General features: G+C 40.2%; 1 protein-coding gene across 1 annotated transcript in view; it reads left to right on the forward strand.

Annotated features, from left to right (window-relative positions):
• Positions 1-12134, forward strand: part of LAMB4 (laminin subunit beta 4) — a 116868-nt gene that overhangs the window by 69350 nt on the left and 35384 nt on the right. Inside the window, exons 17-20 of the mRNA XM_019626046.1 lie at positions 435-555; positions 8615-8792; positions 9959-10102; positions 11552-11783. Of these exons, the coding sequence (XP_019481591.1) occupies positions 435-555; positions 8615-8792; positions 9959-10102; positions 11552-11783 (675 nt within the window). The remainder of the gene's footprint in view (positions 1-434; positions 556-8614; positions 8793-9958; positions 10103-11551; positions 11784-12134) is intronic.

Below are 12134 nucleotides of genomic sequence, written 5' to 3' on the forward strand. Positions count from 1 at the left end.
AGAAAGTAAAATGCTATAACAGTAAAATACTCAGCTTGAGTTGTCTCAGCTGAGAGTCTATGAGGTACAATGCTGCTAATTTTGAGGCTGTTAATTTCACCGCCTTTTCAGAGATTTATGGCAAAATAAAACAGAAAGCCTGTTGGTGTTAGCATGGTAAAGGACATTTGTCCTTCTGAGCAGTCATGACAACCCAAGGCCAACAGTTGCTAAGGCTTTGCTGTTTGGCACAACTTAGGAAGAGCCATAGAGAATCTGAGTGTGAATTTGCTGACCACCCAACCCACCTGAGCTGGTCTAGACCTACACTTGGCCTCCGCCCCACAGTGGAACCCACACCTCAGCAAGGTGGAACACCACCAAATACTATGGCTGCTTAGGTTATGTAACTGTACTTTGGTAACTGAATTTTTGCTTTTTTCCTCTTAATACAGGATTGTGCTTCTTCCTACACCCATCTGTTTAGAACCAGATATACACTATTCCATAGATGTCTACTTTTCCCAGCCTTCACATAGCTGGTCCCATGCTCATTCACACATCTTGGTTGATTCCGTAAGTATCACAGAGTTTTGTGGGTGCTTCCTTCTGGGCCGAGCTCCATTATAGTTCTGCTTTTTGACTCTCTGGTGAAATGTTTCTTCAGAAATATAAATGTATTTGTTTCCTTCAAAAAATCACCTATTTTCTATAAAAGTGACCTAATAAAAATCGCAAATCTTACAGAACAGCATGTGCCAGTAAGTGTTTTAAGTGTTTTACATATTCTGTTGTGTAGTCTTATAGAGTCAACAACTCTGTAAGGTAGGTACTGTCATTACCCTCAGTTACAAGCAAAAGAACTGGGGCACAGGAGTACAGAGCCACTGGGTGGGGAGTTAGGAGTCGGAGCCAGACTGCTTGATTCTAGAGTCCTTCCTCTGGGCCATGCCAGGTACTGGTGTTACAGAGTTGGACTTTCATTATTATCATCTTGTAAGTTCCCATTTTATACATACTATGCATTTATATCATTGTAATCAAAGTGCTCTTACCAGTATGTATATGGATTTTATTCACTTCACATTATATCACAAGCATTTTTCTTATAGTGCTTGTGAAGTCTTCTCATCATGTTTAGGAACCACGCATAATATTTCCTTGAGTAATTTCTTTCAGCATCTTTCCCCCACAGCATTGAGCCACAGTCATTTTTTCTAAATCTCTCACTCTGTGCACAATTTTAGGCCCAGGCTTCTCATGAGTAGAGTTTGGGCATTGAGTAAGTTTACATAATTTACTCATCTATTCCCTTACTCATGATCATTTAAGTTGCTTCTATTTTTTACTACTATGTATAGTTGGTACATATTTTTTAAATATTTAAAAATATAGTTCTACTTTACCCAAAGTTTTATGGCTCTTGAAATAACTTATCAAGTTAATTTCTGGAAGATATCCTCCAATTAATTTTAGGATTATCAGTAATGTATGAAAGTACCAGTTTCATCTCTTTCAGCAGAATTATATAGAACTGTTTGGAATTTTTTTAAAGTAATGTTGTGTATAAAAATCAAATTGCTTTGTTAAAACTGTATTTGTGAATATTTCTGAGACTCTTCTATCATGACGAAATTGGCAAACTACAGGCTGCAAATGTTACTGGAACACAGCCATATGCTTTGTTTACATATTATCTATGGCTGCTTTCAAGCTACAAAGGCAGAGCTATGTAGTTATAAAGAGACCTTAGGGCTGCAGAGCCAAAAATATTTGCTATCTGGCCTTTTACAGGAAGTTTGTTGACCCTCGATTTAAATTAGCTGTATATCCTTACTTTGTGAATTATGTCTTCAAAGTTCAATTTTTAACCATTAAACATTTTAAACTTATACCCTGGAACTTTGTTATTTCATCATCTACTATAGAATTCGGTGTGAGGCAGGTGTATCTTGGATTTTATTCAACAAGTTCAGCTACTATAACAACAAAAAAAGCCATTGTTTTAAGATTATTTTACCAAAGGTAGAGTTGCAAGATTTAGCAAAAAGGAAAAGAAAGACAGATAGACAGAAAGAAAGATAGAAAGAAAGAAAGAAAGAAAGAAAGAAAGAAAGAAAGAAAGAAAGAAAGAAAGAAGAAAGAAAAGAAAGGAAAAGAAAAGAAAAGGAAAGAAAAGAAACAGGACACCCAGTTAAATTTGAATATTGTATAAATATGTCCCAAATATTGCCCTCTAATGAGACATACTTATACTAAAAAATTATTTCTTCTCTGAAATTCAGTTTTAACTGGGTGATTTGTATTTTCCCTGGCAACCTTAACCAAAGGTAATCTAAAGCCTGCACCCAGAGGACCATGTAATATTGTGGTAAGCTTCTACCATTTTATGGTGGAAATGTGGTGGAAAATAGAAACAAACTCTTGAATGGTAAATTTAAACTATCATGATTCCCATATCCATACAAATCATATTTTCTGCTGATGAGCTTTAACTAGAACTATGCTCATGAACCAACATACGAATTACAAAGAAAGAAAATCATATGCAACAGATTTAATTGAGGAGAAAAAGCTAAAAATTGAGAACTCATGCAGAGTAAAGAAAGAGAAAGGAAGAAAATAAAGAAGCTAAGTCATGAAGGGATGTTATTATTATAATTATAATAGTTATGAAACTCTATAAGAACCAAATTAATCCTCATTTAAAAACCATATCCTAAATATTTCTAAACTTTGTAAACTCCAAAGATTATCACTTGATGCTGTATTAAATGCATCCATCCAAATTATCCATTTGTCACCCATTCACTGAGTGTATATGGGCCAGGAACTGTGCTGGTTCCTGGGGTGTAAAATATAGTTTTTGCCCTCAGAGAATGCTCAGTCTGATATAGAAGACAGTCATGTAAATAAAATCATGGCAGTGATGTTGGTGATGCATACTATAAATGGATAATTTGAAATCAAGTTAAAATATATCCTTTTGATCAGTTTTTCAAGCAATTATTATCATATATGTGTGTGCATACACATATATACACATATATGTATATGTATGTATGAGGTGTGATCTAAAAATATGGTGAATGTTTAAATTTTTAAAAATGTATTACAGTAAAAGACACATTGCCATTAATCCCCCTCAAAACACTCCCCCTCGCTTCAAACACACTTATCCTATCACTCTTGCCACTTTCTGAAGTAGTTCTGGAAGTCCTCTTTCATGAGTGTCTTTAGTTGTGCTGTTGTGGCTGCCTTGATGACCTGAATCTATTCAGAACATTTACATTTTGTAGTCATTTTGTCTTTGGGGAAGAGATAGAAGTCACACAGTGCCAGATCCAGGGAATAAGGTGGATGAGGACACACCGTAATGTTTTATTTGACAGAAATTGCCCTATCAGAAGTGATGTGTGACACGGAGCCTTTCTGTTGTGATAAAAATAATACGATGAATGCTGCTGCCAAGTGTCATCCAATGGAAAGGCAGGGATCTTCAATATGGGAAGTGGTGTGTTGAACCTTAGTAACAGTGTGTGACAAGTTTCAACTTGTTTGGTGTAGTCAGTCAGGTGTGAGCTACGATTGAGAGAAGGTGTGTTTTAAAGTGTGCCGTAAATCATCCATAAATCATGACAACGCTCCGTGTCACACATCACTTCTGGTATATGGCAATTTCTGTCAAATAAAAACATTACGGTGTGTCCTCATCCACCTTGTTCACTAGATCTGGCACCGTGCGACTTCTGGCTCTTCCCCAAAGTCAAAATGATTCAGAACATCGAGGCAGCCATGACAGAGCAACTAAAGACACTCACAGAAGAGGACTTCCAGAACTGCTTCAGAAAGTGGCAAGAAGGACGGGATAAGTGTGTTCAAAGCAAGGGGGCAGTATTTTGAGGAGGATTAATAGCAATGTGTCTTTTACTGTAATACATTTTTAAAATTTTAAACATTCAACATATTATTTGATCAAACATTCACCATATTGTTTCATCACACCTCATATGTGTGTGAGTATGTGCGTGCGTGCGTGTGTGTGTGTGTGTGTGTGTGTGTGTGTGTATGAAAATCCTGAAGACTGAATAGAGGTTAAGAGAGGAGGCTGATCTTGGCAAACTGTGAGAAACCTCAGTAGAGCCTCCATCCCAGTTTTAGGTCAGATTTCCTAGAAGCAGATGCTGAAACAGGGATTCAGGTGCACCTAATTTATTGAGGGCCTGCACAGAGGAGAAGAGGAGTGAAGGGAATAGGAGAGGACAGGAAAGGCCCCATGAACGGATGTGATCTCCACTGAAATGCAGCTTCAGCCTGACCTCACAGGGAGCTCTGGAACATGAATACACTACAGTATTGATTCCGCCTGGAGGCAAAGTGGTGGGTCTCTGTGCCCAAGTCCTTGGCTACAGGCTCACCACCCCATCCCCTAGACCCCAGTGAGTGCATTAACTCCCCAACAAGGTGGCTGAGTCCAGTTTCTTGGAGAACGGGACAGCTGTGAGCCTTTAGCAGCCAATGCCACAGCAGCTGGCAGACAGGGCAGGACATCTATCATAGTCCCTGACCCAGGGTGTTTAGAGGAGAAAGTCATTGCACGTTTTAGGACTATAGATTAGCACAGTTATTTCCACATCACCAATTTTGCTGTTCTGGGAAGATACTCAACTGCTTGGGACTTGGGTCTTTCAAAGTTTATTCTTCTCTGCAGCCAGGTTTTAGATTTGCATCTAAAGCTAGAATGAATTACCAAGAAGACCAGATGAAAGCTGTGCTCAACCCTGAATGCTCCTTCTGCACAAATACCTTTTGTTTGGCAAGCATAGTGAGAAAGTGTAATTTTTTTTTCAGTCACCCTGATTACATGATATGTACTTCCATAAAAGTGTGTTTAGAGTCAAAAGTATATCAGGTATTCCGGAATATAAAACTGCCATTTTTTTTATACTGCGGAATGTACTACACTTGGTAAACATAAAATGCTTAGAAGTTTCTAGAAGTGAGTCAAGGCATTACAACATTCTATAGTTGACAGGGAGTGTTATCATCTGGTCCATCTGCTTGGTGCCAAAAATGACCAACTCTGAACTGGCTCAGACCAATAACTGAATAATTAAACCCTGGTTGGCAGCCCACATCCCCAACCCCAGCCCACCTGGCTACCTGCATCTCTTCCCACCTGGTTTGTGTTTGGAGAAGGCAGAGTCATTTTAGTATCAATTAAAGATGCAATACTAGAAATGTATAATACTTCCTTGTTGAATTAATTTTTATGAAACACTTACTATAAATTAGACACTGCTAGGCTCAGGTGTAAACAAGACAGACACCTTCCCTCCCATGCTGGAGTTTGCTCTCTAAAGGGGAGATGCACATAGTTATAAAGGAAACGACAACGTGGTTGAGAGGTAGTGGGTGCTATCATAAGGCACTGAACTGAAAAGCTCAGTGTGGCTCAAGCAGTGGTTCTCAACAGCATCTGACCCAACCTTCTTTGTATTGCAAATATTTTGTAACATTCTTTACTATCCTGAAATGAAATTCACATGCACTGTTAGCCTGCCTGCACACATCTTTCAAATAATATCAATGTAGTGTGTACATACAAAGAGAAATAAAAGGAAAGTAGTTGATAAAGAAATAATATGTACGACGATAGGTTCATGCACAGGCATGAATGCACCAGAAGACACAATGAAGCAGGAGATGTTTATACCTGGATGAGACATGTACGAGACAGCTATGAAAGCATGTTATAAACATGTTTAACAAAGAGAAAGGCTTTCAACTGATCATTATAAACAGGGCTTTCTCCTTTGTGGATTTTCAGGGGAACATTCCAAACCTGCAGAAGACATGGGATGATTTTTCTTTTTTGGAGAATGTCTAGCATTTTTTATCCCCACCCACTAAATGCCAGTAACATACCTCACCCAGCTGTGGTGATAATCAGAACCACCCCTTGGAATTTCCTAATGTCCCCTAGGGAGCGGTACCTCCCCTATTGAGAACCACTGAGCTGAGAGGAATGGATGAATGAAGATGAAGCTGAGATTTTATCCTGAGGCAAGGGGAAGCCAAAGAAAACTTTTAAGGAGGGGGTTACCTGAACAAACGGCCTTTTAAAGAATCACTATGATATAAGGTAGAATATTGATGGGGAAGGGAGGACAAGAGTAGAAGATGAGACATCTATTGGGCTGTCACTGTACTGATCCAGGTGGCCCAAATTAGGGAAGTGACAGGGGAACGAAGAGCACTAAACGCCTCCTGGACACATTTAAGACGTCAGATTGACCAGGCTTGTGATGGACTTGATGTGTGGGGCACGTGGGGTAGGTGGGGAGTATTGATATTGTAGAGACAGGTATTAGAGGTGACCTTCTTCAGTTTTCTACCCTGAACAGTCTGGAAGATGGTGGCATTATTTCCTGACAATAGGCACAGAGGAGAAGTAGATCTCAGGTGTTTGGTTTGCAGTGCCTGTGAGACAACCAATAGGCTTGTCTGTGCGTATCTCCTCAGATCTCTGCAGATCTTGAGCCCGTGATTGAGATGTGGGCAGGAGATGTAAACTCCGATGTCAACAATCTATAGATGGTGACTGAAGACACAGCATTGTCAAGGTCACCTAGGAAGTGGGTGTGGACTCGTAAGAGGACAATGAGAGAACCCTGAGGGACCCAACATTTAAGGATGTATGGAGGGAGAGTTACTGCATTGGCATGAAAAGTGAGGGGGAGAGGAGGCAGTGGGAATAGCAAAGCAAATTCTTCAAGAAATTTGGCTGTCCAGGAGTCAAACAGGGCAGTGGCAGGAGAACTATATGGGATCAAGAAGGTGATTTTACAGATGGGAGAGATGGGACAAGCACATTTAAATGCCAGCTGAGAGGTAGAGATTGAAGAAAGAAAGCATAATCCCCAGAAAAGTGTCCTGAGGGCAGAGGGAATAGCAGCGGGACACCTCTTCCACTGGGATTCCTCTTTGTAATCCTTGAATCAAGGACAGGTGGTGGTAGTCCCCATGAGACGGGAGTTTGGGAGGCAGGAAAAGTAGGCTCCAGTCCCTCGGCTGAAGTCTACTTTCTCTATGAAGTAAGAGGAGTGAAATGGCACATGCTGAGTACAAGGAGTATGAGGTCAGAGGTTTAGGAGTGGAGACACTTTGAAATAGTCACCTGGGGCTGATATTCCACCTGCTGGCATTTTAAAGGGCAAATAGAGAAGGACTGGAGAGGGTCAAAGTAAAGGACCATGGAAACTAGGTTTTTTTGTTTGTTTTTGTTTTTTTAAAGATTTTATTGGTGAATTGGGGGAGTGGAACAGCGTTGGGGAATTGGGGAAGGGGAACAGACAAGTTGCTGTCCTTTTGTTCTTCAGTCTAGTTGTGGAGGACGTCGCTTCACTGGTCCATGTTGGTATTATCATTGCGCTCTTCCTGGGTGAGACAGTTGCTCGCCAGCCATTGGACGGCCAATCATGGCTGCTCACTGCAGCTGCCAGCCACTCACGGTAGCTCACAGCAGCCCAGCTCCAGGTCGAGCTGTTGTTCACCATCTTAGCTGTAGAGGGCGCAGCATCACTGGCCCTCATGTGGGATCCAAACCGGGGCCCTGCTGCTCAGAGCTGGCGTCCCAAGCCAACTCTTAACCAATGCTCCACTCGGCCTGCCCATAGTTTTGATATGGACAAAGCGAAAAGACCAGGGGAGGTTTACCGGTGCTGCCAGGTTTGCTCTCCTAACATGACCTGCTGAATTAAAACTTATTTTCAACGTTGTTTTTTCCACCAGTTGTTCAAAATGACCAACTTGGTGTGATCAATCTGTTGTGCCAACACATTCTCTACTATATCATTCAAGCCATGAATAAATTTTTTGAATAGTATTAGGGGTTGTAACTTCAATAAAATCTTCTCAGGAAATGCAACTGTATGCCTTTTCTTCTCATAGATGTTAAACTATAGATAATTCCACTTTGAGAAAAAACATAATGATGCATTTGTCCCCATAATAGCTGTATGATCTAAGCCAGCAACTCCCATAATGCATCTGTGAAATATTGATTTTATGGGATGTTAGGATTATCTGAACATAAGACTGGGTTAAAAAAGTCTGGAAACACTGAGTTTAAAAATTATCTTTCTTGCAGGACTTCTCAGAGTTTTTGAGATGTTAATCTAGTCACTGAATCTCCAAGAGGCAGATAGTTTAATGCAGAACACCACTGTTCATATGTAATTGAAAAAGACAAAACTTTTAAAGGAGAATTTTGTCAAATTAGAGTTCCACAGTAACACTATCGAATGCCCTAAGCCATAATTTCTTAATTTATTACAAGTAGCCTAATTAAAAGTCTTTCAAACCTAAGACAAATTTATTAGTAGGTTAAAATATAATAATAACAGTAAAAAGACAAAGGTGTATTTATTTTCTTTGTTATAGGTCAATAAATGGAAATAGTTCATGACTTTGTAAATATGCTGAAAATATTAAAATCTTTTGTTATAAGCAATTTTAAGAATTGAATTGAATCTCTTTTTCAATCATTATTCTCATAGGTCTGACATTTTATAACTAGAATCTTGAACAGGGGACAGTTGTGAACATAAGTCTTCTTTTCTTATTTTAAAAGCTTGGTCTTATTCCCCAAATCAATTCATTGGAGAATTTCTCCAGCAAGCAGAATTTAAATGAGTATCAGCTGCACAACTGTGTTGAAATTGTCTCAGAAATGGGGCCTCGGGTGCTCCCTCGTGCATGTGAAAGGCTTATCATCAGCACGTCTGCCAGGCTGCACAATGGGTCAGTGGGTGAGTATCTGTTTAGTGGGCTCTGCTGGAGCACTGCTATCTGTACAAATGCTTTTCTGGAACGTGATCGAATCGATTTAATTTGTTTTAGCATCTACTCCAATCAACCAAGTAAGTAAGTACCATTTGCCCAGTGATTGGATACACAGAACAGTCTGTTGATGTGTGGGAGTTACAACGGGCAGTACAGGAAATATATGAAAGAGGACTCTTGCAGTAGCATTACGATGCTAGATTGCTGGAGCAATGGTCCTAAAATAGTTATTAGAATCCTGGAATTTTAGACTGAAATGATCTCTAAACAGCTTCTTTCATCCCCAAATCTTCATTTAATCAATGAAACTGTTAGGGTCCAAAAACATGAGGTAACTTGCCCGTTTCACTAAGTTGTACAGCAGGGTTTCTCACCCTTCACACGTTTGAGATTCGGGGCTGGATAATACTTTGTTGTAGGGACGGGGTGGGTCTCTACTGTACATTATAGGAGTTTAGCAACCTCCCTACCCTGTACACACCTGATACCAGTAGTACTTTGCCCCCCCCCCTTGTGACATCCAAAAATGTCTGCAAACTTTGTCATGTGTAACCCTGGGGGACAAAATCTCCCTCCCCTCCCTCACCCCCCCACCCAATTGAGAACCACTGCTACAGAGTTACAGCTACCATGAGAGCGTGGGCTTCCTGAGTTCCAAGCAAGTGCTTTGTCTGTTATACTGCAGGACTATGGCTTCAGGGTATCCACAACCTTATGAAAGATATGGAATGAGGAAAATAAAAAATACAGTCCACTACCACATAGATCACCAAGAACTGAAGTAATAATAACATCTATAATAATAATTATTTTGGAGCAATCAATTATTAAAACAATTTAAGCCTTTCATTAACTTAAGTAATGTTTATTGTTGTTATATTTATTAAGTTATGTTTATTGAGCACTTACTACGTGCCAAGCACTGTTCTAAGTACTATTGTCCTACGTAGTGTTGTTCTTAATCCTTATAATCCCATGAGGTAGATCCTATATTATCCCCATTTGACAGGGTAAAGGAGTTAAGGACTACAGAGGCACCAAGTAAAAGAGAGGTGAACTCAAGCTACTAACAGGATGAGGTGCTTCTCATTCACTTCCTTCACCTCTAACTTCCTTCTTTAATTCCCTGCAGCCTGCAGGTGTCACCCCCAGGGCTCGGTGGGGACCAGCTGCAGCCGGCTTGGAGGCCAGTGCCAGTGTAAGCCTCACGTGACCGGACGCAGCTGTGACAGGTGCTCAACAGGAAGCTACGGTTTGGGGCATCATGGTTGTCACTGTACGTAGCAAAAAACAGATGGGGGAAATATGCTTCCACAACCTTGGAGTTTCGAAGGGAGGGAAATTGATGTGGGGAATATAAAAGTCGAGAGGATTGGGCATTTGACTATATTATCCAGCTGTCTATGTAGATAAAATATACTAAAATTTTTTCTACCATACTTCATTCATCCATGCACTGGGCACTGACTGTGTACAGAGCTCTATTAGGAAGCGTGAATGATGATAAAAACATGGCCCACGCTTCTGGGATCTGCAGTCTGAAGCAAATAGATGGTAGTCTGGGTAGGATGTGGCAACACCATAAAGGGAGTTGGTAATGCAAACCCAGCTTTATGATCTGGCTGTAAGCCCAGTGGCTTGAAAAGCTAAAACAATGACGAGATTGGGAAATTGAGAAAGGGGACAACACTGTCGCCAGGATGTTACTCTTTCTGATTCTGGGGTCACAAACAGCCCTGGAACTCATTTTATAAGCCATTCATTAAGAAAGGCTTAGCGGGAGGGGAGTGGTTTCTGTGCGAAGGGTGAAAAGGATAACTATTGCATTGTTCTGCACACCTGAAACTAACAAAAATTAATTAATTAATTAATTAATTTTTAAAAAGAAGGGCTTAGATGGGGCTTCATCCATAGTTGGTAATTCAGTTCTCTTGGCTGTCATGTTCAGAGTGTAGAGTTCTCTGTTTCAATGTAAACCATTAGTGAAAACACTGTTCTCCACAGAAACCTGCCTTAGAAACCAGGAAAACCAACAGGTACATTAATTCTCAGTTAGGGGAACCTCTTTTCAGTCATGGTTCAGAGATGGCACAGCTTCCTGGTCATTGCCTCCCTAGCAAACAGTCCATCCAACAGTGTAGGACCATCACCACTTTTTTTCCCTTTTGCTTTAAAAAAAAAAATTATGAAGTGCTTGAGATACACAAAGGGATAGATACAAAAGACCAAACATTTCTTCTATGCAGCACCCTCTCAAATAAACAGGCATCATGTTTTTGTATCGGGAAGATTGTCTCAAAGGATTGAACAATTTACCAGAAAGTTCTGAGCCTTTATTATCTTATGTAGAAAAAAGAAAAATCTGACCACCTTGACAGGGATTCTTATATTTTTTTATAGTCTTAAAGTTTGACTCCCAAGATATATGAAAGTTAAAGTCATTAAAAACATGTTACTTGTTCAGTTCCTCTGTATAAACAACATATATCAGACCCAGTTGTTCACAAGTTACGTTTATTGACTGAATTAATGAATTGTTATTTAGCAAACATTCACCTGGTACTTGCTATATGCCAGACTCTGTTGTAGACTGTTCCGAGGCTCACTCTTCTCATCTTGATAGGGGTGATATGATAAGATAAGGACTGCACAATTAGAGCTGTACCTCTTTTGCCAGCACTCCACTTGCCCCCCACCCCAACATACTTCTCTTTGTTTTATCTAGCATGTCACTGCCACCCTCAAGGCTCAAAGAGCACTGTATGTGACCAAATAACAGGACAGTGCCTCTGCCAGGAAGAGGTGGCTGGCCACCGTTGTGACCGGTGCCTGCAGGGCTATTTTGGATTTCCCAGCTGCCGCCCTTGCCTTTGTAATGGGCTCGCTGAGCTCTGTGATCCAGAGACAGGGTCATGCTTCAATTGTGGGGGGTTTACAACTGGAAGAAACTGTGAAAGGTATGGAGTTCATATGCCCTTTTATTTTTAATCTTTTTCTTTTGTTTTGATCTCACAACAATCTCCAAAGGACCACTGAGTAGAGACTCAACAATATTTAAGCGTGGAATGGCTGCTATCCGTGGGGAAGAGAGCCCATTCCATCGCCCTTCAAAATCTCATTATAAGCCAGACAATGTCTGATTAAATCAATCATAGACATTTACTTGGCACCTTGCTTTTTATGCTCCTGAAATAAGACATGTAAATGAAGTGCTATTATATTGCATTTAATGACTATATCATGGGACTTTCAATAGCAAAAAATCCTTGTACAAAGCAAATAAGCATTTTCTAAAATATTGCGTTTTC

Source organism: Hipposideros armiger, unplaced genomic scaffold (genome assembly GCF_001890085.2).
Source record: "Hipposideros armiger isolate ML-2016 unplaced genomic scaffold, ASM189008v1 scaffold_655, whole genome shotgun sequence".
In the NCBI taxonomy this organism is placed as follows: Eukaryota; Metazoa; Chordata; class Mammalia; order Chiroptera; family Hipposideridae; genus Hipposideros; species Hipposideros armiger.